The sequence below is a fragment of the Nannobrachium achirus genome, assembly GCF_963921795.1.
Source record: "Nannobrachium achirus genome assembly, chromosome: 22".
NCBI lineage: Eukaryota > Metazoa > Chordata > Actinopteri > Myctophiformes > Myctophidae > Nannobrachium > Nannobrachium achirus.
In genome coordinates this window covers 37,620,614-37,646,347 of record NC_137829.1, presented here as the reverse complement: position 1 = coordinate 37,646,347, position 25,734 = coordinate 37,620,614, and the positions used below count along the sequence as shown (strand labels likewise).

Genomic DNA, 25,734 nt, shown 5'->3' with positions numbered 1-25,734 from the left:
TGACTCAATATCACAGTCAGATATAAGGACATCACACAGATCAACATCTACACCGCCAAACATGCCTGTTGGAGAGTGCTCGCAAAATACAACTATGCCGACAACTCAGCCATTGGATTTGGTGACAAAGCTTTCAGTGTGGTCGAGAATGCCCTTGAGAAAGATCTCTCACTACTGAGGTACATCCAAGACAGTATGCTGTGTTCCATCTTGCCAATCGATGTGCCCAACACCACGCTCAACATCACACTCGATGGCACCAGCGTCAGGCATGACCCCAACCCCAAGTACCTTGGTGTCGCGCTTGACCGAAGCCTCACCTCCTGGGTGAGACTTATGACGGAATGCCTATGGGTCAATCTCAACATGGCTTTGGAGTAGCTAAGACCCAACTCTATCTGCATATGAGGGTCTGACAACTGATCTCTGTGAATGCGGGAAAACCACAGACTGTTGAACACATCATTGATGAATGCCCAAACTTCAAATCACCACATGGAGTCAGTGGCCTCATGGGGCTGTTAAGTATGACATCATTTTGTAGGCAGAGAAGAATTTCTGCCCCCAGTTTCCGTGAATCTTTTTACTATTTTTACTATTTACACATTTTTCTTCTCTTTGTTATTGAAAGGAAATTGTTAGAATGATACTTTAGTCGTTATTTTTTAGTCGTTGTTTTTTGAAATAGCGAGGGACAGAAAATGCTCTGGGGGCAGATTCTCCTCTGCCTACAAAATGATGTCACGGCTTAAAAGCCCCATTGAACTGGATGATGATTCTTGGCTGATGTCCCAATGCCTAACGAACGAACGAACGAACGAACGAACGAGATATAAGGAGATGTATTTATTTTTTGACTCCCTTGCTGCTGGAACAGTGCACCAAATACCCTTGACCCCAAAGGATTAAGAAAACAGCTGTCAAAAAGGTCAAATTGTGTATGATAGTAGGATATTTGGTAAATGTTCCTTAACAATTTTCATAGATTGAGTAATGTTTGTATTGAGAAACATTGCACATATCAAAATGAACATACAACATGTGTATATCATGACAGCTAATACTTGTATCTGTCTTTACACTGTTTCTTTTTTGCTGTTGTTCCAGGCAAGCACGCACGCACGCACGCACGCACGCACGCACGCACGCACACACACACACACACACACACACAGACACACACACACACACACACACACACACACACACACACACACACAGACACACACACACACACACACACACACACACACACACACACACACACACACACACACACACACACACACACACACACACCTCATTCCTTTCTCTAGTCTAGATTGATCAGAATCTTATCTATCTCCCTGACCTCCAGTTTAAATCACCAAAGGCATGCTGCCTCCCATTCTGTCAGACAATGTTCAGTGGAAAACAGTGGTCAGATGGGTGGTCTGTGAGCATTTCAGAGGATGTTTATTTCAATGATCAATCAATGGATTGCGGGCCTGAATCAATGGCTATTTGTGTTGTTCTTTTGACTTTATTTTCTGTTTTTGTCTCTTTTTTTGTGATGCCCTTTTTTACAGGGATACTTAAAACCCCAAAGTTTATTATTTAGGCCTACTTGAGTTCAGGAAGCACCTTTTAATATTCTTAAATATTACTCACCTGTTGCTTTATCATTGCAAGAAATCTATATAACAAAACACATAATGTGGTTATGCTGCAGTGCAATGATAGACTTATATTTATGATAAAACCTGTATGTCATTGTAAAAAAAAAAAAAAAAAAAGCAGAAGAGATGTATTTTTTAATGAAAATAACTGATGTTCAACAGGATATTCTCTCCATTTTAACATGTAAATAAGTCCACTATTCGAAGAGAGACCGACAATCCTGTTTCCAACATGATAAATAATACAGATTGGACCTTTCCTCAATGTCCAGATGTTGTCTTAAAAACTAGATCATTTGACGGGAGTGTCCCTTTAAACAACTCCAGCCGCGACATAACGGAACAGTTCATTCTAGCCACAAAAAAAGGGGAGACCCAACGTCCCGCGACAGCTTTTTAACGGCTCTCAAGACTGCAAGCAAATGTCTGCTTTTTTAAAACTAGGCGAATATTTTACACGCACAATTCCCCTTAATCAATAACACTATATTCCATGAAACCGAGACATTTGTCGATACAAAGAAGAAGACGGCCACCCTCTTCAGGGCTATTCTATTTTTAGTATCAGCTGTTGCAATATAAAGATTTGCTACACAACGTATTGTTTGGCGGATGTGTGAAGAAGCACACTCCCCACTAGTGGAAGCAGTCGAGAACGCCAACACACACAGAGATGTGGAATATGACAACGTGAAGCAATTCCTTTTTACACACCATAGCGACGCTATATCGGTAAGTGGCTCTTTCTCCCCCCTCTCTTTCTTTTTTTCATTTTTTACTGCATGAGAGAGAGAGAGAGAAACAACGGTCGTGAATAGCTCTGGTCCATAGCGTTAGAAGGAGTTCTCCTTAACGACATGTCACCGATGAGCCCTATTGTGCCCGCGGGAAAGGCTGCGCACCCTCTCGTCTGTAGTACAAATAAAAGATGCAGTTTCGCTACTCACCAAAACAAAGACGGCTTTGGGGAGTTGAAAGCCTACTCTCCTTAGTGGCAACACTCGGAGCCCCCCACCTCACGTCTAAAATACACTTTTTGGTCAGAAAATAAAATATTTTGCCGGAAATTGTAGCTATTCTACAGCGCCCTCTACAGATCTTGTTAATAGAAATGCCCATTGACCAGATTTTCACCTTCCGGGGAAATATTTTCCTTTCTGGACAAAAAGTGTATTTTAGACGTGAGGTGGGGGTCTCCGAGTGTTCCCACTAAGGAAAGTAGGCTTTCAACTCGCAAAAGCCGTCTTTGTTTTGGTGAGTAGCGAAACTGTATTTTTTAAATTTTTACAACAGATGAGAGGTGCAGGAAAAGAGCAGCGTTTCCCGCGGGCGCACTGGATCATTACTGACATAGCGTTGAGAACTCCTTATAACGCTACGAACCAGAGCTATGGACAGCTATAAGAAAAACTATAAAATCCCGTATAGGCTGCAGCGCCTCATAAAAATCATCAGCTTACTGTAGCATACTGTATCTGCGAAGGCTTTTTAGGTTGAATTCTCCTGATGATCCCACGGCGAAGGTGCAGCTCGAGACATTTGTTTGATTCAAGAATATGGACGCCGATATTCCATTTGCGGAAATTGCTTATTGCTGCAAACTTCTGAGAAAGATGAAGCAACCGAAATCCGTTATTCAGGGGCGGTAGCTATCTTTTTCCCCCCATACTGTCGCACACATAACATTACACATAGAAACCCGGGCTTTGCCTTTATAATATGCCCAAAGACATGTTTTTTCTTCTTCTTCAGAGGGCTGTGTGTGCAGAAACCACACTCGTCTTCCCTAAACCTGGTATGTTATTACGGTGGTATTTGCCAATCAAAATGATCGGCAATAATATAGGCTATTTATGTGGGTTTGTTCGAATTTGACTCTATAAAAAAATCATATAGCTGTCATATAGGCTGCAGTGCGTATCTATGTAGCCTGTGTGTGTGTGTGTGTGTGTGTGTGTGTGTGTGTGTGTGTGTGTGTGTGTGTGCGTGCGTGTGCGTGTGCGTGTGTGTATGTATGTAGGCTATGTATGTATATAAATGATGTAGCCTATCATGTATGTATGTAGCCTATACGTATGTATGTATGTATTGTATATACATTACTGTTGAGGAATATCTGTGGAGATTCTTCGTGTATCAGATCATAGGATGAGATCATTCAGAAGCACCAGGCAGTCCACACACACACACACACACACACACACACACACACACACACACACACACACACACACACACACACACACACACACACACACACACACACAGAGGCATATTCATCACTATTAATAGCATAGTGAAATCACCAGATAATTTGGCTATTAGGGGGCATGAGGAGTCACAGACCCCTCTTAGCCTCTCATCGCAGCTTCATGAAAACGTCAGACCTTGTCAAACCTCTGCAACTTGAGGATGATGGAGTTTCAGAAGATGATGACGCCGTTCTGACTTGTGAAACGCCAACTGAATGAATATTTCCGCTTTTAGGGATTTTGGTCACTTGAGCCTGTATATGCCGTAGCACAATCGTGCTGCCAGAAACCTCCCAAAGCGTGATTTGCAGAGAGGAATTCCCCTCAGAATGACTGGTAGATGTTTGGTTTCCACACAGGGAAAGGTGGAGCTTGTTTGAAAATCTCATCATCACCTCTTTAACTATTCATACCAGTCAGTCGGGTAACGGATACCTCCCTTTTTTACAGAGTAGACGATTACTTGAAGGAGCTGAGCCCTGAATGTCTGTAAAATGGCACCACTCCTTTAAGTATGGGTTTATGAATACAAGCCGTCATGGTAAATGGGCTTCATATTTGAATATAGCTGGAGTGAAGTGATGGGAAGTGGGCCAATGCCCTGTTCCAGTGGTTCTCAACCTGTGGGTCGGGACCCCCAGGGGTGTCCCCACATGATTTTGGGCAGGTTCCCCGATGACCGTTAGAGTGACTGACAATTGAAGGATTTTTAAGACCTTTTAAATACCTCGAAACAAAAGAAAAATACCATTACTGCAATCAAAAGTAATCAACAAACTATACTATGAAAATTGGTCAAACATTGGCCAAACTGTCAAATAATATAACAAAGAGGGGGAAAAAAATTATGTAGATCTGCTAATTTCACTATTTATCAGTGGAACCGTGTCAAACTAAATGCTTCAACTCCTGCATTCCATTTCCAAGTGCTTGTCAGGGTGGGGGTCCCAGTTCAAATCAAACATGATTATTTTGGGGGTTCATGGCCTGAAAAGGTTAAGAACCACCGCCAATATATCACCAAGTCAAGTCAGGGATTCAAACGTCGAGCTTCCAGTCCACAGTCCACACCTAAACACATTTGGTTTGTCCTGCTATCCAGGATTAGGACAGATTAGGACCACAATATAATCAATCAATCAATCAATCAATCAATCAATCAAAAAAGATTATAGATTTCATTTGAAGTAGCATTTAATCCTGAATTAACTACATTTCCAATGTCAGTTCACCGACCCTTATATGCAGTAGTCTCTTTACTGGCAGGATTCCATTGATTGTCTGTATAGATGAAACATTTACATATTGGTTTTTCAACATGGACCCATGCTGATTCAATGTGAGGAACGTAGTTTGAGTAAACGGGTTGTGTGGTTTGGTTTCACTGAATTGTCTGTAAGATTGAAGAGGTTTGACCAGATGAAGAGCTAGTGCTCGAAACGTTGTCAATAAAATTCAGTCATTTGGAGCAGAGTGTGCGGGTTTCTCTTCAATCTTGCTATTTTTCCACCCAGCACCTCATTAAGAGATGTGCGTATTTTTCTACTACTGAATTGTCTGTACCAATGGTTCTCAAAGTAGGCTCCAGGGACCCTCAGGGTTCCCTAAGGGGTTCCATTCCATTTGTACAGTCATGGGGGTCTTTGAAATTAAGAGGTTTTAGAACCGCTGGTCTGTTACCACAGTTGACGGTATTTCAGTGGCATTGTGTGCTATACTGGGAAGTGAATGTTATATAATGGTCTACTGAGACCGCAACGTCTGCATCACATCTTGTGCTACAGTATGCTGCTGACACAGTATGCTTGACACCCAATAAAATCCTTAATACCGAGGATTTCACTTGATATTCTGAAGCAAACTAAATGGCATTCTCATTATATAATTGGACTTCAGGATTTTTTTATTTATTTTTTGGTATAATCTTTGTTTCATAGTTTAGAATAGATGATAGGTAATAGTAGAATAGATAATAGGTAATAGAAGTATAATAGAATATATAATAAGTAATATAGACAAGGCAAGGCACTTAAAGCATGGTGCAGGGTGTCCGGGACCCCTAGGGGGTCCTCAGAGTTACTACATGGTTATTACAGGGATTCTGAGAACTTTATCCAATAAATAGCAGATCTACAAGCTCACAACGCCTCGGAGCATGAGGCGTTGCGTTGTGAGCTTGTAGATCGGCTATTTTCGGCAAGAGCTTTGGTGTATAGGGGAAAAAGATCAGACCAAGTACAGAGTGAAAGATCAAGTTTACTAAGTATTGACGGTTCAAGTGGTTAAATATCTGAAAACACAAATTGACACAAATCCAAAATACACTGATGATGGTGCTGTCAAACAATGAAACTATATGGAATCTGCGAAAAAAGGTTGTGGGGGTCCCTGCTTCATCTCTCACTCAACCAAGGGGTCCCTGGCCTGAAAAGGTTGAGGACGACTTCACCCATTTTCAACCTATCTTTGTATAGGCCCTCACTATGCTCATTATAACACAGTAACATTTTTGTTATCCTCTTTTCCAACCTTTTCCAACCTTCACTTATCTCTCCGAGGAGAAAAGCCTGGTCACGTCCCAAAGCAGAGAGTGATTATAGGGGCTGGACTCAGGGGCGTCACAAGGGGGGAGAAGTGGGACTGAGTTACTAGGGCCCAAGGTGGAGGGGCTTTAATTATTTTATACTTTAGCTATTGAAAAATAGCAGATATACAAGCTCACAGCGCGGCACCGAGTGCCGCGCTGCAAGCTTGTAGATCTGCTATTTTTGAAAAGTCGTGAAAATGTGTGCAAATCTTTGAATATATGTATTTTTTAAGCGAAAATTTGTAACTCAAATTTTGCTTCTGGGGGGTCCCTGGAACTAAATATTTTGGCCAAATAAATATCATTTTGGGGGTCCTTCACATGAAAAGGTTTGAGCACCACTGACATAGAAACATAGGTTTTTCAAAAAACCTCAGAAGGATTTGAAATATAAAAAAAAGCGGATCTACAAGCTGTGAGCTTGTATATCTGCTATTTTTCAATAGTTTAAAGCACAAAATAATGCGTAATAATGCGTTCCCAGTCTAAATGGGTTAAACCCCCTCCCCCTATGAAGAACATTCATTGGGGGCCCACAGTGAATCCTTGTACCCAGGGCCCAGACTTTAGTGCAACACCCCTGGCTGGACTTCCAGCGTACGTATTTCTCCCGTAAACGATCTTCGAAAGAACAAATCACAACACTCGTTTTATTCACAGAGACTGTAAACAGATTAGTATAGGCTCAACATCATATCCTTGGGCGGTACTTCTGTTTAGGCACTGAACCAGCTATAGGTCTTGCCTAGCGTGCATTTCTGTCTACTCTGTCTGCGTCTCAGTGGACAGTTCAGAAACACATCTACCAGTGACATCATCAATGGGAAATCCAAACTCATAGAAACTGCAGGCCTGAAAAGTTGGCATGCTATAATAGAAACCATTGTTCTCGCATTAAAAGCCCCCCCCAAAAAAACATCTTGTTTGAAATGACCAAACCTGCCTACTGGTGTGTGTGTGTGTGCGTGCGTGCGTGCGTGCGTGCGTGCGTGCGTGCGTGCGTGCGTGCGTGCGTGTGTGTGTGTATGCTAGTGAGAGACAGCTCATTTCCCCTGGACAGCCACGCTATTCTTTAGATTAAAAAATCAAGTGAGTGGTGGTGTGTGCATGCGTGCGTGTGTGTGTGATGCAACAAGTGCCACTTTGGTCACCAGCGGTATTGCAGCCTACATACCCATGCTCATACACGCATACATAGTTACACACACGTCATGCTAAGGAGACGGTGTACCACCGCTCAAAAACAACAGCATCAGCATGTGGGAAGTAGCTAAATTATTGCATGCTGTAACATCTTTATCAGGACAGGGCAGGTCAGAGAGGTTATTATGTGATACAGGAAAGCCACCAGTCATGATGAATTGAATTGTAGCAGTTGAGGCGTTACTTTTTTTTTACTCGGTTCCCCAGATAAATATTGTGGAAAAAGCCGATCTACATAACATGCTTGTGAGCATGTAAATTGGCTATTTTCAGAACTTTCGCATATTTTTTGTTGTTGTAATAATTGACAATTTGGCCAATCTGATCACTTTTATAGTATAGTTTGTTGATTGGTTTTGGCGCAGTAATAGTCTTATTTGTCCTTAAAAAAGGTATTATAAGTCTTTAAATTGTCACTGTGCAGATAACCATACACATCTGGGGAGCCACAGGTCTAGTTTTGGGAGCTTGAAAGCAGTGTGGGAATGTTTTATCTCTTCCTTGATGTCATTTTCCAAAATGTCCCCAACATTTCTAAATGTTCCCCAAAATATCATAAATAACCTCTGTACAGTCAGATCACAGATTTGCTATTTTCTCTATTAGTAAACAGGGCTTAAAGACATATTTCACCCCCAAAATGTATTTTTTCTATCAATTATACCCACCCCACGGAGACTTGAATTCATGGATATTTTTTGAGTTTTTGACACTGGTTCTTATATTCAATTCATGAACTCAGGGTTCATAAATGATATTTTCTATGCCATATCGGGTCAGGACAATGTCAGCTCTCAATTCAGGGCAAAACCCGTCAAAATAACAGTTACACACTTTTGCTTTGACTGCTGAACTGAGATAAGGAACAGTATGAACTCACTGAACTCATTGTACTAGCACATAGTTGCTAGTACAGCACAGGCTAGGGTGTGCTCCATGTTCCTGCTCTGTTGTTCCCATGTGAACAGGGAAGACCCCATATCCTTCCCTGTGATCAGCCGCTATTCAACAGCCGATTTAAAATGGAACTTTGTGTGTCCACACAGTAGAGCAGGGGTCTCCAACGTTTTCAGGCCAAGGACTCCTTAGTTGAGCGAGAGATGAAGCAGGGACACCCACAACCTATTCATAGATTCTAGGGATGGTTCGATCAGGTTTTTTGGAACCGATCACCGAGCACAAAAGTTTGATCACCCGATACCGATCAATCACCGATCCGATCAAGTTATTATTTATATATTATTTATATTTTCTAAATGTTAATGTTTTAACTTTAATTAATTAATTCACTCATTAATTCATTTATATATTTGCCTTATAGTTATTTACCAGCATTACTATGTATTTATTATCATAGCAGTAACTAATTATTCCTTCAGCACTGTGGAAATCAATACCCCAAAATGGCCTCAAGTGGGCATACTGACGGCTGGTTGATCGGATGCACCGATCGGATCGGATCGGTGAATTTACCTTTTGATCTAAACCACCGATTATCGCCGATCACGCTTTGATCGGCCCGATCCGATCCATTGCCGATTGATCGGTAACATCTCTAATAGATTCCATATACCGGTAGTTTCATTGTTTGACAGCACGATCATCAGTGTTTTTTGGATTCTTGTCAATTTGTGTTTTCAGATATTTAACCACTTGAACCGTCAATACTTAATAAACTTGACCTCTCACCCTGTACTTAGTCTGCTCTTTTTCCCTTCTACACCAAACGTCTTTGCAGAAAATAGCCGATCTACAAGCTCACAACACCTCGCAGCTTGATTCGTTGTGAGCTTGTAGATCTGCTATTTTTGGCTGAAGTTCTCAGAATATGGACACTAGGGTTCAAGTGGTTAATATAAGAAAGGAGACGACGTGTCCCTATTTTTTGCCGTTTTCAACCTGGTGTCCCTATTTGCCATTATAGGCAAAATTCTTTTAAAGGTTTTCAAACATTTTGAAACATTTTGTTTTAGTTTTCATAAACAAAATATATGAGTTATCTAGTTGTGCCTACCGGTTACCAAAATCGGGACTTACATCCACGTCTAACAAAATGTGCTACATAAACTATAACTAAGATGGAAATCTTGAGTGGGTCATTTGAAGACATAGTCCAGCTGATGAATCAACTCTCTTGGCAACTAGATGCATGAAGAACGAGTAAGCTGTAGCTAGTCCGTTTGGCTTTCATGAGGAAACCCCATATCCAGGGACGTGCAGAGAGTATTGGAGAGGCAGGAGCTGAAATTTCTAAAAGGTTGTGCTGCGACGCGTTGTGAGCTTGGAGGTCGGCTATTTTCGGTACTTGATACCACACTGAACTAAGCATAATCAAGTGAATATTGGAGTTGTGGCTTAACGGCATGGATTTCTACACAGAGAGGGCAATTCTTTCAAAATAAGATGCTGCATTCAAGTTCAGGAGAGTTTGGACAAGGCAATTCTCTTGAATGCTGCCTTCAGGTATGGCATAAAAAGAGGGCATTTGCTTTTCTTTCACCATAGTAAAAACGGCATTCATGGTCTGGAGAGGGCACTTTTTACAGATGGATAAAAGTGCTACAGGGCCACAAGCACCATGACTGATCAGCTGGCTGGATGGCTGGAGGATGTTGGATGGTTACATGATTTTTTTTTTTCAGCATCCATGCTTAAAGGACAACTTCTAAAAATGAAATTACCAACAGGAAAACTTTGCTGTTGCCGGTTTCTGTCGAGTTTGGTTGTTACTTTAAGATGTCCTCTCCACCAAGACGAGGTTATGAACAAAAGACTAATTAATGGCCACTATAGAATTTCAACTTAATTTAATTTAATAATTTAATTAGGCAAATTAGGCAATCAATTAGGCAATCCCACACATATTACGAGAGACCACCGATTACCAATGTTTTGACCCATATTTGATGAACAAGAAAACATGTAAAATATGCACAGAACTATTTTATTTAACGGCCCTGTTCAAAAAGATTTCCTATTTTTGCAAAAGGTTTGATAATTTTGTAAAACTTTTGAAACTTTAGAAAATAGGGGTGCCACACATCTGAACTAGAAGCAGTGCTCTTCCGAGCACAGGTCTCCACCAGGCTGTGTGTCCTGGTGGTGCTACTGTATAATAGGCCAATGTAAAAAGGGTGGCATATGTTCTTCACCATAGATCTTTCATGGAAATCGGACGCTGCATGCATGATTTGAAGCATTGTGTTCCAAACATTTGTTTTGCTAAAGGCTACCTGCTGGTGGCGCTATAACAGGCCAATGTGAAAAAAGGTAGCTTTTGTTCCTTGACCTAGTGGGAATATGTGTGGCAAATTTCACGGTAATCGCAAGCTGCGTTGATGATTTGAAGCATTTTGTTCAAAAACGGAGCATTCCTGCAAACTTTGGAAGCTAATATTAGCCAATCAGGATGGAATATGAAATATCAGACGGATCGGACTTGATCACATGACTATAGAGATACTGTGTACCGATTTGCGTGATTTTTGGATAAAATCTCAAGGAGTAATATCCAAAAATGTGTTTTACATAAGTCGGTCCAAAGGTGGCGCTATAAAAGGCTGGTGTGAAAAATGCAGGGCAAAGGTTTATCCTTAGCCTCTAGGGAGTGCGCTTACAAAGTTTGAAACTAATCGGTGGAGTTATAGGTAAAACCACAAATCGGCCTGTTATAGCGCCACCATGAGGCTGATTTAAAAAAAATTAAGTGGCTTTTCTTCCTCGGCCTAGTGGGAACGTGTGTGCGCGATTTCATGATAATTGCACTTTGCGTTTGGGATTTGAGGCATTTTGTTCAAAACGGCTCAATCCTACAAACTTTGGAAGCCAATCTTAGCCAATCCGGATGGAATATGCAAAATCGGACAGATCTGTGTCGATCACATGACTGTCGAGATGCTGCCTACCGATTTGTAGGATTTTTTGACAAAATCTGTAAGAGTAGTGCACAGAAATGTGTTTTGTGAACATCGGCCACTAGGTGGCGCTAGAAAAGGCCCATTTGAAAAATTTAGGGCAGAGGTTCTAGATTGGCATCCAGGGAATGTGTGTGCTCACTTTGGCAGCGACCGGGCCAACGGCGACTGAGATTAGCTGCACACAAACTGTGAGGACACACGGACGGACACACGGACGGACGCACGGACGGACGGACGGACGAAGGGGAAAACATACTCTCCCCCAAGCCTTCGGCTGGTGGAGACAATAATTACCAATAGGCCATAGACTGGTGAGAGAATCTCAGTTCACGGAGCTGTTCAAGCATTGTTTTTATCAGGTCGTACAGACTGGAGCTACAGACAGACCTGTCTGGGGTGCTTTCTCATTTTCCCGTCACGTTAAGACCTGCACTGTGGGGATGCTGTCATCGGGTACTTACTTACTAGAGCCCTGCATTGGGAGTGGGACCCCACGGTACCCGCAGGACGCAGCACTAAATGTTGCAGCGCGGGAGGTATTTAAATACCTGCGGTCGGGAATGGGTGGTGAAAACGAAACCAGCGGATCCCTGCAAATTCCTGTAGCCTACTCTCCCGCAATACACCAGATATAGAGCAGAGCTTATGATCAATACTGGTTGGTTGCAGGGGCGTCACAAGGGGGGGAAAGTGGGACTGAGTTAGTAGGGCCCAAGGTGGAGGGGCCTTAATTCTTTTATACTTTAGCTATTGAAAAAGCAGATATATACAAGCTAAAAAAAGTAAAAGAAAATGTGTGCAAATCTTTGAATATAGTATTTATTTTTTAAGCGAACATTTGCAACTCAAATTTTGCTTCTGGGGGTTCCCTGGAACTAAATATTTTGAGATGGGGGTCCGTGGCCAAATTCATACAAAGTTTTGAGCACCACTGACATAGAAAAAAAAATCTAAGAAAAAAAAAAATCTTAGAAGGATTTAGAAGACATTTATAGAATCGGGTCAAAAATATTCAGACTTGCACCCATTTTCACTCGTGCCACACTGTGAGCTTGTAGTAGATCTGCTATTTTTCAATAGTTGAAGCACAAAATAATGCACAATAATGCATTCCCAGTCTAAATGGGTTAACCCCCCTCCCCCTATGAAGAACATTCATCGGGGGCCCGCAGTGAATCCTTGTACCCAGGGCCCAGAATTTGGTGCGACACCGCTGGTTGGTTGACTGGCGCTGACTGACTGGTTGATTGACTGACTGGCTGGTACGCTGGTTGGCTGTGGAAAGGAAGGAAGCATCTTCCTTCCCTCCATTGTGCAGGGCAGGAAGGGGCGGACTGTAGGCAGCTGACAGCTGTTTCCTGATGGATGGAGGAGGGATGTGGGAGTGGTGCTGCTGGGGCTAGTTTGACAGTCTTTTCGTCTCGCTCCAGTTTAGAGATGCGATTTATGGTTCTTTGAAGTGAGCCGGATCGTCGTGATCCGTTTCTTTCAAAGAGCTGTTCAAAAGACTGGCTCATTTTAGTTACTGGTTACTTTGTAGATTTTGATTATGATTGCAAATCACTTCAACCCTATAGGCCTATACATTTTGGCCATAGGATACAGTGGTTCTCAATGCGTTGTGTTGTGACGCACTGTGAGCTTGTAGATCGGCTATTTTCAAAAGATCTTTCTACATTTTATTCATTGGAAAACTTGTGAAATGGGACATTCTGCATAATGAGTACTTTCTACTATCGGTACTTTAAGTACATTTTGATAGCAATACATTTGTACTTTTACTCAAGTGCATTTTAATTCCGAACTTCTACTTGTGGCAGAGTATTCCTACATTGCAGCATTGATACTTTTACTTAAGTAAAGAATTTGAGTACTTTTCCCACCATATGTTCATTAGAAAGGAATGGCTCCCTACTGCGAACCGGATCCCATCGTTCATTTCAAAGAGCCGTTCAAAAGACTTGATTCGTTCGCGAACGTCCCATGTCTTCTCCAGTTGTGTCTACTGCTGCTGCAGTTGTTGTCAAACTTTGCCTGTGCGTGTGTTTTTTAATGAATAGAATTAAATGGATGGTCAAGGTTTTCTTATTTTTGATATTACCCCTCACATTCTTCTTGTCAAATAGGCCTACTGTAGGTGAAAGCGCTTTTTAAGTGTTTTACTGATACATGATTTGGGCCTGTAGATACAAGAGAGTTGCCCTGTTATTGAGATAATAATGTAATAAAAGATCCATTACTGGAGTAAATAAGCTTCGGTCATCTTTTACAGAGAGAGAGTTACAGCACAGCACAGAGCTTGCCAGGGAAATCAGTGCCAGCCTGGACGACTTAGGCTTTAGTGTCAATTTTGGGTTTCATATGACAAAGGAGAAATATTAAAATGACCATTTTAATAATAATGTCTCCTCTAATCAAACAAGTGTCTCCCTTTTTTTTTTTAAGTCTGGGTCTGTGCTTTGTGTGACACGTTCTGTTTAGCCTTATTGTGTTATCGTTAATATTGCAATACAGCAATATCCATAACATTAACTACTCGTATGGAACGCAGAGCAACATTGTGGTGAGCAGGCATATGATGAGATGTGGAGCTGTTCCAAACTCAAATAGCCCTCTTCTAGCGCCACCATGAGGCCGATTCTTGCAAAACAAATTTTTGGACACTGCTCCTACAGATTTTGCCCTAAAATCATGCAAAGCGGTACACAGTATCTCTAAAGTCATGTCATCAACATGGATCTGTCCCATTTCCCATATTCCCTCCTGATTGGCTATACCAGGGGTCTTCAACGTTTTCAGGCCAAGGACCCCTTAGTTGAGAGAGAGATGAGGCAGGGACCCCCACAACCTTTTCATAGATTCCATATACCCTAATTGCTGGACTATAAGCCGCACCTGAATATAAGCCGCACCAGCTAAATTTAGAACAAAAAACAAATGTTTACATATATAAGCCGCACCTGACTATAAGCCGCAGGTGTCCTTCCTGCTTCACCCTGGTGGCCGTTAGCTGTAAAAATCTATATATAAATCCTTGTTAAAGACCATTGTAAAAATAACTAACTGGCCATTAGCTGTAAAAAATCTTTATATAAGCCGCACTGTTGTATAAGCCGCAGGGTTCAAAACATGGGGAAAAAGCCGCGGCTTATAGTCCGGCAATTACGGTAGTTTCATTTTTTGACAGCATCATCTGCGTATTTTTGATTCATGTCAATTTGTGTTTTCAGATAACCACGTGAAACGTCAATAATTAATAAACTTGACCTTTCACTCTGTACTTAGTCTGCTCTTTTTCCCTCTACACCAAACCTCTTTGCAGAAAATAGCCGATCTACAAGCTCACAACGCCTCACGCTGCGAGGCGTTGCGTGCTTGTAGATCTGCTATTTTTGGCTAAAGTTCTCCCAATATGGACACTAGTAGGGTTTAAGTGGTTTATGTAAAAAAGGAGAAAAAAAGGTTTCTATCACACAAAGATTCTGAGGACCCCCTGTGGTAACTCTGAGGACCCGCTAGGGGTCCCGGACCCCCTGTTGAAGACCCCTGGGCTATACCATTGCCTTCTAAAGTTTGTGTATGCGACCTGCCGGTCGCTTATCTCCCAATTAGGGAGTCTTACCGGTAATATCTCCACAGGCAGAGATATAGAAATCACACATGCCACTGCTGGTGCTTGTGGACAGACATGCTCCACCAGCAATATTGAAGTTCTGATATGGTTGGATCGCCAGCCTGCCCTAGAAGCCAAGGACGTGCTGGGCCCCTGATTCAGCCCGGGAAAAAGAGTTGGAGAGGCCTCATTGCGTGCTATAGAGAGAGATCTCTCTCTCTAGCGCTGCTGCTACTCAAAGATTTGCCATTTCAGATCATGACAAGTGACTAGCCAGTGGGCCAATTACTGTTATATTTCGTCGTTGTCGGGTGGAAACCTTGTATGTCCAAAACCGTTTGTTTTGTATTTATCATTTTAAAAATCAAACCTCGGTTCGAAGTGGAGCGGTGAATCTGAGCAGCTGTACCGTGTGTGTGTGTGTGTGTGTGTGTGTCTAGTCTGCACAATAGTGCCATAGAAGCACACACAAAATGTGTGTGTGTGTGCCTGCACAACAGCGCCCCTCCTTTAACTTGTGTGTTGTGTGTGGCCACTCAAGGTATTGCCAGGCTACAGACATAGCCAGCCACCCACCCACAGACATACCTGTCTATTGGGAGCGCTTTCACCGCTCCAAAAATGATTTAAACTAGTGAAAACAGCCGATCTACAAGCACACAACGCCTCGCACCTGTTTTCACTACTTTTGTGCAACGGCCTTATATGATGAAGCAGGGCTTTGCTTTGCGAAAAAATGTATACATTTGAAACTTGGAGATACGAGGTTTCTGCCCGACAGTGACGATTTACTTTGTTGGCCGCCCAGCCCCCAAAATGGAACGAAGGCCGACATTTTATTTTTAATTTTTGGAGCGGTGAAAGCGCTCCCAATAGACAGGTATGTCTGTGGCTGGCTATGTGGCTATGTGGCTGGCTATGTGGCTATGTGGCTGGCTATGTCCGTAGCCTGGCAATACCTTGAGTGGCCACAAATGTTAAAGGAGGGGCGCTGTTGTGCAGGCACACACACACACACACACACACACACACACACACACACACACACACACACACACACACACACACACACACACACACACACACACACACACACACACACACACAGTATAGCTGCTCAGATTCACCGCTCCACTTCGAACCGAGGTTTGATTTTTTCCTAATGGCCGGCCTGGACCGGCCGGGAATGAACCGGCCGTTCGGGAGTCCCTGCTTAGAAGCCCTTGACTATGGGATGGAAGACAGTCAATGATGTTTGTTATTACCAATGATGATTATTGTGTTCATAACCCACGATAATTACAATTGACATGAACACATTTAAATAATTTAATTGTATTCATAATGGTCCTAATGCACCTTTAAGCTGTTAATCAGACTATTTGATTTAGTCGATTATTACAAAAATAATTTTGATTTTCTTTTTTCATATTGACTTATAATGTAAAAAAAAAAATATGCTTTTTGTTTTTTAATATTAATCAAAAAAGTAATAATAATACATAATTAAGACAATTACTGATAGTTACAGCCTGATTGTTGGCCATAAATAGCTCACAATATTACACATTCAGCTTAAAGGGATATTTCACTTTTGGTAATTTTATCGTCTAATCTGGCTTTTATGAACACCCTGAACAGTTTTTAATTAGCTTGATTCAATATTTAGATATTTGATGTAAATGTTAGCAGGCCCTCCAGGCCCAGGGTCTCTCCCCACACACACCCATTGTAACTTCAAACTTCATTTTTCGTTTTTCCGACTTTTATCATTTATTTTTAATAATTATTTTTTGTATTTCATTTTTTCCATTTTCCCAAATAATTATTAAAAATAAATGAAAAACGTTATCGAGAAAACACGGCCTGCTCACGTATTAGGAGGGTAGTATGAGTCACCAGAAAAAATAATGGGTGTTTTTAATGAATCTATCATGGTTAAAAATAAAGTTTGAAGTTACAATGGGTGTGCGTGGGGAGAAAAGCCCATAAGGTGTTTCCCTGTTGAAAGTGGAATATCCCTTTAATCTCTCCCATCATGTCTGCCGATTGCCTCACCATCACCGTGCTGTGTGTGTGTCTGTGTTCACTTCAAGCCTTTGTCCTCACTTGCCCTCCGCTCTTGCACCCCTCTCTCCTCTCTGCGAACCTCTCTGTGGTGAGAACGACAACCCTCTGCCATAATAGCAGCACGGTATCCCGTGAAAATGGGCGAGGATCCACATCGCAAAGAACAAAAGCCCTTAGTCATGCTCCCGAGGAGATGTGATGACCGCGTTGTATTTCTCAAGCTTTCCCACAACACAAGGACTTTCCCCTTCAGCCGTAGGTGTAGAACAGTGGCTCTCAACGTTTTCAGGCATGTGACACCCAAAATAATCATATTTTAACTGGGGACCCCCCCGCAACCTGACGAGCAGAGTTGAGACATTACATTTTGTACAACACCGTTCTATTGTGAAAATAGCCGATCTACATGCTCACAACGCCTCGCAACGCAAGGCGTTGTGAGCATGTAGATCGGCTGTTTTCACAATTTCTGCCTCTAATATTTGACAATTTGGCCAAAGTTTAATTTGTCATTTTAGAGGCATTAAAAAGTCCTTAAATTGTCACTTTAGAAATGTGCAGATACCCTCTATTCACTTCAACTTTATGTTGGTTTGTTTACTGTTGAGTGAGAAAACAATGTTGCACTTTAGTTAATCACCTCCTGGGGACCCCCCAAAATAATTTGAGGACCCCCCTGGGGGTCCCGGCACCCACAGGTTGAGAACCACTGGTTTAGAATATGGTGCAAACAGAGACAATGAAAGGTGCATTTCTTCTATCAGGAGGAAGCCAGCATTCCAGTTGTCAGCGTTGTGACAAACAGAACCCTGACTCCAGTCGGTCTTCGACGTCTACAGCAACCACTCATAGCGTACCAATGTAGACACTTTTTATTTTTGTTTTTAAAAAGCCATAATTACAACCCATTTGTCTGAACCGTCATATTTCTCCACTGATTCTGTGGTTGTGGCGGCAGTGGCGTCAGTTCAGCAAAGGCTAGGGTATGGCAAAGATGGGAGTCCTCATGGAAAAGAGGCATTACATTTTGTATAACACGGCTGCGAGACGTTGTGAGCATTTAGATCTGCTATTTTCACAATGTCTGGGAAAAAAAAGAGTGTCAACAGTTTTTTACACAGGTTTCTACGGTTTCTTGGGCTGGATATGGCAGCCTGGAATGGTTGTTCAAGTGCAGCTGAACTTGGCATGTTAGTAAACGTGCCACAATTAACAATACTGCATTGCATTCACCTGTGCAGCTGACCTGCGGAACCTGGGAATATACCATTTTGTCAAGATGGGGAGAATACAAGTGGTTAAAGTGACAATTTTGTTAAAATTTGCACTTTATTTTACTGTAATTTAACAAAGAGACATTCATGGATTTATATTTAAAAGTAACTTTTATTTTCTCCCCTGGACCCAGGGTATAGCAGCTGCATACCCCTGCCATACCCAATTGACGCCTCTGTTTGGCGGGCTAAAGGAGGAGACAGGGAGGAGTCCATGACCTGGTTTCTTCTGTGGGGACAAAACGGGACTAAGGCCAGGGCATATTCATTAGCCTGGGTTCCAATACTGGGACAAATTGAACTAGGCTGGGCCTAGTCATGTGGTTTCCAATAGGGCTGCAACTATTGATTATCGGCGACGTCAATCAATAACTTAGGCCCCGCTACGCTCTGTAGAGAAAACATCGAGGTCCCGGGACTTCGCCCTTCGTCATGTTTTATCCAGCGTTCATATGAAGCCGCATCAGCATGAAATGATGTAGTGTCCATTTAATTTCGCTAGGTGGCGGTGACACAATTCAATTCAAAGGAGCTTTATTGGCATGAGAAAACATACGTTTACAAAGCAAGTTTCAAAACATAATAAAAACTATTGAAAATGGGGAACATAATAGTCTATACAGTTGGAGGGGGTACAGCATTGTGTAAACAGAGCTATGTCACATTGTGTCGTTATGTACAGTATAGGGTATGAAGCTTTTTGGAAGAAATATCAGCATTTCTATTTTCTTTTTGGAGCTGTGTGGAACACAAGCTCCCTATACGTGGCCGTGTGTGTGGGTCTGTCTGTCTGTCTCCGTGTCTCCGTGTCTGTCTGTAGCCTGCAGTAACCTTTTCTGACCACACATGTTAAGGGAGGGGCGCTGTTGCACACACACACACACACACACACACACACACACACACACACACACACACACACACACACACACACACACACACACACACACACACACACACACACACACACACAGCTCCACTTCGAACAGAGGTTCGATTTTTCTTTTTTGATGCACGGATAGACGATTCTACTTCCTTGTTTATACCATTCACCATGGTAACATGGCTGCAGTAGGCTGTATGTGAGCCATGACATCACATGTGTTGTCGTTTCTTGCATTTCCCACTGTTCACACAGTGACGCGAGACCATTGTCAGCTTTTCCACCCAAAATTCCGGTCTTACTTCGTTCCGCTTTCAACCCCCGAAAATGCAGTTGTCTTCTGAACGGAAGGCATATCTGACTTTTCATTTTGCAGAATTCTCGTTGCAACGTCGCCGTGTAAACGACCCCTCTATCCAGATGTTCTCCACCCTTTCAGGCCGCGACCCCCAAAAATAATCACATTTGAACTGGGGATGCCCCCACCCTGAAAAACACTTGGAATTGTAGGAGTTGAGGCATTACATTTAGTTTGACTCAGTTACCAAATAAAATATAGTACAAAATAGCAGCGGCCTCATGAGCTTTTAGATCGGCTTTTTTCACAATTGCTGTCTCTTCCTTAGTTTGTTGATTACTTTTGATGCAGATATTAAAAATATCTTAACAGTCCTTAAATTGCTACTTTATTACTATCATGGGCATCACAAGGGGGGGTAAAGTGGGACTGAGTTACTAGGGCCCAAGGTGGAGGGGCCTGGAATTATTTTATACTTTCGCTATTGACAAATAGCAGATAAGCTCACAGCGCAGCATCGGTGCCGCGCTGCAAGCTTGTAGATCTGCTATTTTTGAAAAGTCGTGAAAATGTGTGCAAATCTTTGAATATATGTATTTTTTTAAGCGAACATTTGTAACAGAGATTTTGCTTCTGGGGGGTCCTTGGAACTAAATATTTTGAAATGGCGGCTAAATACATACCGGTATAATTTTGGGGGTCCTTCACATGAAAGAGTTTGAGCACCACTGAGGATTTTAAATATTCAAAGACTTGCACACATTTTCAAGATTTTCCAAAAATAGCAGATCTACAAGCTCGCAGTGCGGCACTCGGTGCCGCGCTGTGAGCTTGTATATCTGCTATTTTTCAATAGCTAAAGTACCCAGGGCCCGGAATTTGGTGCGACACCCCTGTGTGCACATTAAACATATTTTTATTAATCCGAAATCTCAATAGACATGATGTGTATAAGGTTCTCTGTCGTTATGTGGTGATGTGTTGTTTTGTGTGGTGATGTGATGTACTTGTCCTCTCTCTTGTCTGTCTGTCTGTCTGTCTGTCTGTCTGTCTGTCTGTCTGTCTGTCTGTCTGTCTGTCTGTCTGTCTGTCTGTCTGTCTGTCTGTCTGTCTGTCTGTCTGTCTGTCTGTCTGTCTCTCTCTCTCTCTCTCTCTCTCTCTAAATTTACTTACAAGTACTGTACATAAGTAACATTTTTAGGTATTTGTACTTTACTTGAGTATTTCCAATTTCCAATACTTTTACTTCTACTCCACTACATCTCGGATCGAAATAATGTACTTTTGCTCCACTACATTTATTTGAAAACTTTAGTTACTAGTTACTTTGCAGTTATAAATTATAATATTACAAAACCCTATTTTATACCTAGGATATTTGAACATAGCCGATGTAGATCTGCTATTCTCAAACATTTTGTACTTTTACTTTTAGTACTTTAATTAGATTTTGACGCCAACACTTTCATACTTTTACTCAAGTACATTTTGAATTACAGACTTTTACTTGTAACAGAGTATATCTATATTGCAGCATTGATACTTGATACTACATACATGTGAATACTTTTTCCACCTCTGGTGTTCATAGTGATGAATAAGCAGCAACAACAACCATAACACCTCTCTCTCTCTGTCTTTGTTTTTCTCTCCCTCTCTATCTGTCGCTCCCTCCATCCTCCCTTCTTCAAAACCCCCCTCCCGTTTGTTATCCTCCTCTCTCTCTCTAGCCTTCCCTACAGGTGCGTCTCTCTAGCCACCTACTAGCCTGCCTGCCCGCCCGCCCACCTTTTACCGCGGTCGTGGCGGTAGGTAGGTAGGTAGCCATGGCAACCAGCGCAGTGCCTAGCGACAACCTGCCGACGTACAAGCTGGTGGTGGTGGGAGACGGCGGCGTGGGGAAGAGCGCGCTCACCATCCAGTTCTTTCAGAAGATCTTTGTGCCAGACTACGACCCCACCATAGAGGACTCCTACCTGAAACACACAGAGATAGACGGACAATGGGCCATACTGGACGGTAGGTAGAGGTGTGTACATGCGTGCGTGCATGCGTGCGTGCATGCGTGCATGCGTGCGTGCGTGCGTGCGTGCGTGTGTGTGTGTGTGTGTGTGTGTCAGTGTTGTTTTTGACAGCAAATTTTGATTTAGTTTTAGTCATAGTCTTTTGAATAAAATTTCATTTAGTTTTAGTCATAATTTAGTTACCTGAAAAGTATTAGTTTTAGTCTAATTTTAGTCGACTAAATATCATAACTAGTGATAAATCTAACTAGTGACTAAATCTACCGTTGATTTAGTCAACTGAAATGTATTTTGCCAGGCCTTGATGGCACCGTAATGACTGATTTTACTGACTTGGTTGTGTGCTGAAAATACAACGTTGTGAGCTTGTAGATCAGCTATTTTCAGCATGCAACACCTGAGAGCAACCAAACATAAAATGTTTAGTCCCTCCCTAATGTTTTGGTTTAGTTTTTATTTTGTTGATGAAATCGTCAATAAATTTAGTCTTAGTTTTAGTCATCACAGCTTGTTTTTATTTCGTTTTTATTCAGTTTTTGTCAGTGAAAAAAACACAGTTGACAAACATTTTTCGTCATAGTTTTAGTCGACGAAATCAACACTGGTGTGTGTCCATCCAAGTTTTCCTTGGGAAGTTTCCTTCAATCCAGAGTGATGGCCAGAATGGCAGAGGGGAGGCACAGATCGCAGTCCTGTGCTACAAGCTCCAGTCCTGTTCTATACCACCCTAGGGGTCTTCAACGTTTTCAGGCTGAGGACCCCTTAGTTGAGAGAGAGAGATGAAGCAGGGACCCCACAACCTGTTCATAGATTCCATATAGTTTCATCGTTTGACAGCACGATCATCAGTGTTTTCAGACATTTAACCACTTGAACCGTCAATACTTAATAAACATGACTCTGTACTTAGTCTGCTGCTTTATCCTCTACACACCAAACGTCTTTGCCGAAAATAGCCGATCTACAAGCTCACAACGCCTCGCAACGCGAGGCGCTGTGAGCTTGTAGATCTGCTATTTTTGGCTAAAGTTCTCAGAAAGAATATTGACGCTAGGGTTCAAGTGGTTATGATAAAAAAGCTGAAAAAAGTCAAAGATTCGGAGGACCCCCTGTAGTAACTCTGAGGACCCCCTAGGGGTCCCGGACCCCCTGTTGAAGACCCTTGACATACACTGTTACGTAGGAGGATGGAGATGCAGGCTGGAGTCAGCTTTGACTTCAGGCTTGAAGTTAACCTGTTTTAACCAGGGGCGTCAATTGGGTATGGCAGGGGTATGCAGCTGCCATACCCTGGGTCCAGGGGGGAGAATACTAGTTACTTTAAAATATAAATCCATGAATGTCTCTTTGTCTATCTGTGCTGGTTATGTTGTTAAATTACATTAAAATAACTACAAATGCAAAATTTAACAAGGTATTATAATTATATTCTCCACACTTGTATTCTCCCCATCTTGACAGAATGGTATATTCCCAGCTTCCGCAGGTCAGCTGCACAGGTGCAATTCATTATTGTTAATTGTGGCACGTTTACTATATTATGCCAAGTTTTGCCGCACTTGAACAACTGTTCCAGTGCCATATCCAGCCCAAGAAACCATAGAAATATTTGGGGAAAAAATTGAATGTACTTTTTAAAATAAATGTATCATGCCTGTTGCTAAGGTATGGCAACATGACTGGTGTCTTGCACGCGCGCCTTCGCGCACGTGCAAGACACCAGTCATGTTGCCATACCTTAGTTACCTTTTTCTGAACTGACGCCACTGGTTTTAACATCAGGAAGTTACAGGCAACCACTAAGTTGACCCTCCTCTGACAACATGATCGAGCAAAATTTTGCGGACTATTGTGCCCTGGTAGCCCCCACACACCAGAGGCCCTACCAAACACTCTCTCAGCAGCTGTAACTCCACTTTGGGACGTCAACACGGAGATAACAGAAGCAATCTGTCAGTTGAGTGCCGACTGCCGAAGTCCTAGAATTATTGAATGCTTTAACCAGTGAAAAATAGCAGATATACAAGCTCACAGCGCAGTGCCGCGCTGCGAGCTTGTAGATCTGCTATTTTTGAAAAAGTTGTGAAAATGTGTGCAAATCTTTGACTATATGTATTTTCAAAGCGAACATTTTGTAACTCAAATTTTGCTTCTGGGTGGTCCCTGGAACTAAATATTTTGAGATGGGGGTCCGTGGCCAAATACATATCATTTTGGGGGTCCTTCACATGAAAAGTTTTGAGAACCACTGACATAGTAGTCTCTCAAGAACAGACCAACTGAGCTCCAGCTAAGTGAAAAGGACCTTTTCTTTGACGATGGCTATCCAGATTGCTGACATAGAAACATAGGTTTTTCAAAAAGTCTTAGAAGGATTCAAAAGACGCTTATAGAATCGGGTCAAAATTCAAATTTTCACGATTTTTCAAAAATAACAGATATACAAGCTTGCGAGCTTGTATATCTGCTATTTTCAATAGTTAAAGCATAAAATAATGATACACAATAATGTGTACCCGTTCTGAATGGGTTCAAATCCTATTTCCTATTTCCTTGCTTGTATGTTATTCCCATTTCCCTCCCATCGAGGAGATGGAAAAGAGGAGACGTCCCATTTCTGATGACAACATCACAGTTGATAGGTCTGACTCCCTTGCAGGGGCGTGTTCTATTGTTAGTGGGCGGGACTAACATACAAGGAAATAGGAAAGAAGACGAAATAGGATCTAATTTAAGGATTTGAGACGCAGCCAAAGATATTTAATTAATGAAGATAGCTCATCCTCATTGGATCCACTAGAGTGCGACATGGTACACAAATCCTACAAATTGACTCCTAAGTGGGCGCCGGCTCTGACTGCAAATCTCGCGCACGTTTACTGGTGCTATAGATCCTGCGAGAATGTGTTGCTGGGACAGCTAAAGAGCAATAACAAAGTTGATTTTCTCCTTTGTTGTGTCGATGAAAAAAGCCACTTTAGTATGACAATTTTGTTAATATTATGTGGCTTGTGATGATCGGGTCCAATATTTAGTTCAGTGAGCATAGCTTCCGAACTATTATTTTGATCTGTGTTCACGTTAGCTCTCTCATTGTAAATGAATAGACTCCAACCTGCTTCCGCCTCCTAAAAAGGTGTCCCCCCTACGTCATGCAGAAACGGGAAGTACGGGCCTTTTGCACCCTCTTGCTATCGCCCTCTTGGACGCAGCTAATGGATGTGAAGCATGGACCATCTGCAGCCACCATTTCAGAAGCCTGGAGGCCTTCCGTGGCAGATGCCTTCAGACCCCACACTACCGCAGGCAGCGGCAGTGTGGACTGTGGAGTCTATCTTAAACCATTTAAGGCAAGCCTAGAATTATTTAATGCTTTAACTATTGAAAAATAGCAGATATACAAGCTCACAGCGCGGCACCGAGTGAACATTTGTAACAAATATTTGCTTTTGGGGGGGTCCCTGATACTAAAATATTTTGAGACGGGGGTCGGGGGCCAAATACATATAATTCTAGGGGTCCTTGTCATGAAAGAGTTTGAGAACCACTGACGTAGAAACGTGTGTTTTTGAAAAAACCTTAGAAGGATTTAGAAGAAACTTACTGTATAGAATCGGGTCAAAATTCAAATGTTCCCAAAATAGCAGATCTACAAGCTTGTGAGCTTGTAGATCTGCTATTTTTTTATAGTTCTTTTTTAATACTTGTCTTCGAGTCAGTCAACATGATAATTTTATTGTCCATTGTTCATATATATATATATTCTTTTTACATGTCATGTCCCCTTGTAGACATTTTGACCCATTTTCTTTTTTCCCCCCTTTTTTTTAACACGTGTACAAAAACCCTACATAACAACAATCATAAAAAATTAAAAAAATGAAAAAATACATAAAACAAAACAAAACAAAGAGGCTTTTTTGCTTGATGTTTGTGTCTGAAAAACTTTTGGTTT

General features: G+C 41.9%; 1 protein-coding gene and 1 long non-coding RNA gene across 2 annotated transcripts in view; both read left to right on the top strand.

Moving 5' to 3' along the window:
• Positions 1-2,271: 2,271 nt before the first annotated feature.
• mrasa (muscle RAS oncogene homolog a) overlaps positions 2,272-25,734 on the top strand; it is a 36,490-nt gene continuing 13,027 nt past the window's right edge. Inside the window, exons 1-2 of the mRNA XM_080753716.1 lie at positions 2,272-2,390; positions 21,486-21,774. Of these exons, the coding sequence (XP_080609842.1) occupies positions 21,582-21,774 (193 nt within the window). The 5' untranslated portion in view covers positions 2,272-2,390; positions 21,486-21,581. The remainder of the gene's footprint in view (positions 2,391-21,485; positions 21,775-25,734) is intronic.
• The window catches only part of LOC308308325, an 839,845-nt gene continuing 828,766 nt past the window's right edge, over positions 14,656-25,734 (top strand). Inside the window, exon 1 of the long non-coding RNA XR_013963274.1 lies at positions 14,656-14,784. This is a non-coding gene — a long non-coding RNA (uncharacterized lncRNA). The remainder of the gene's footprint in view (positions 14,785-25,734) is intronic.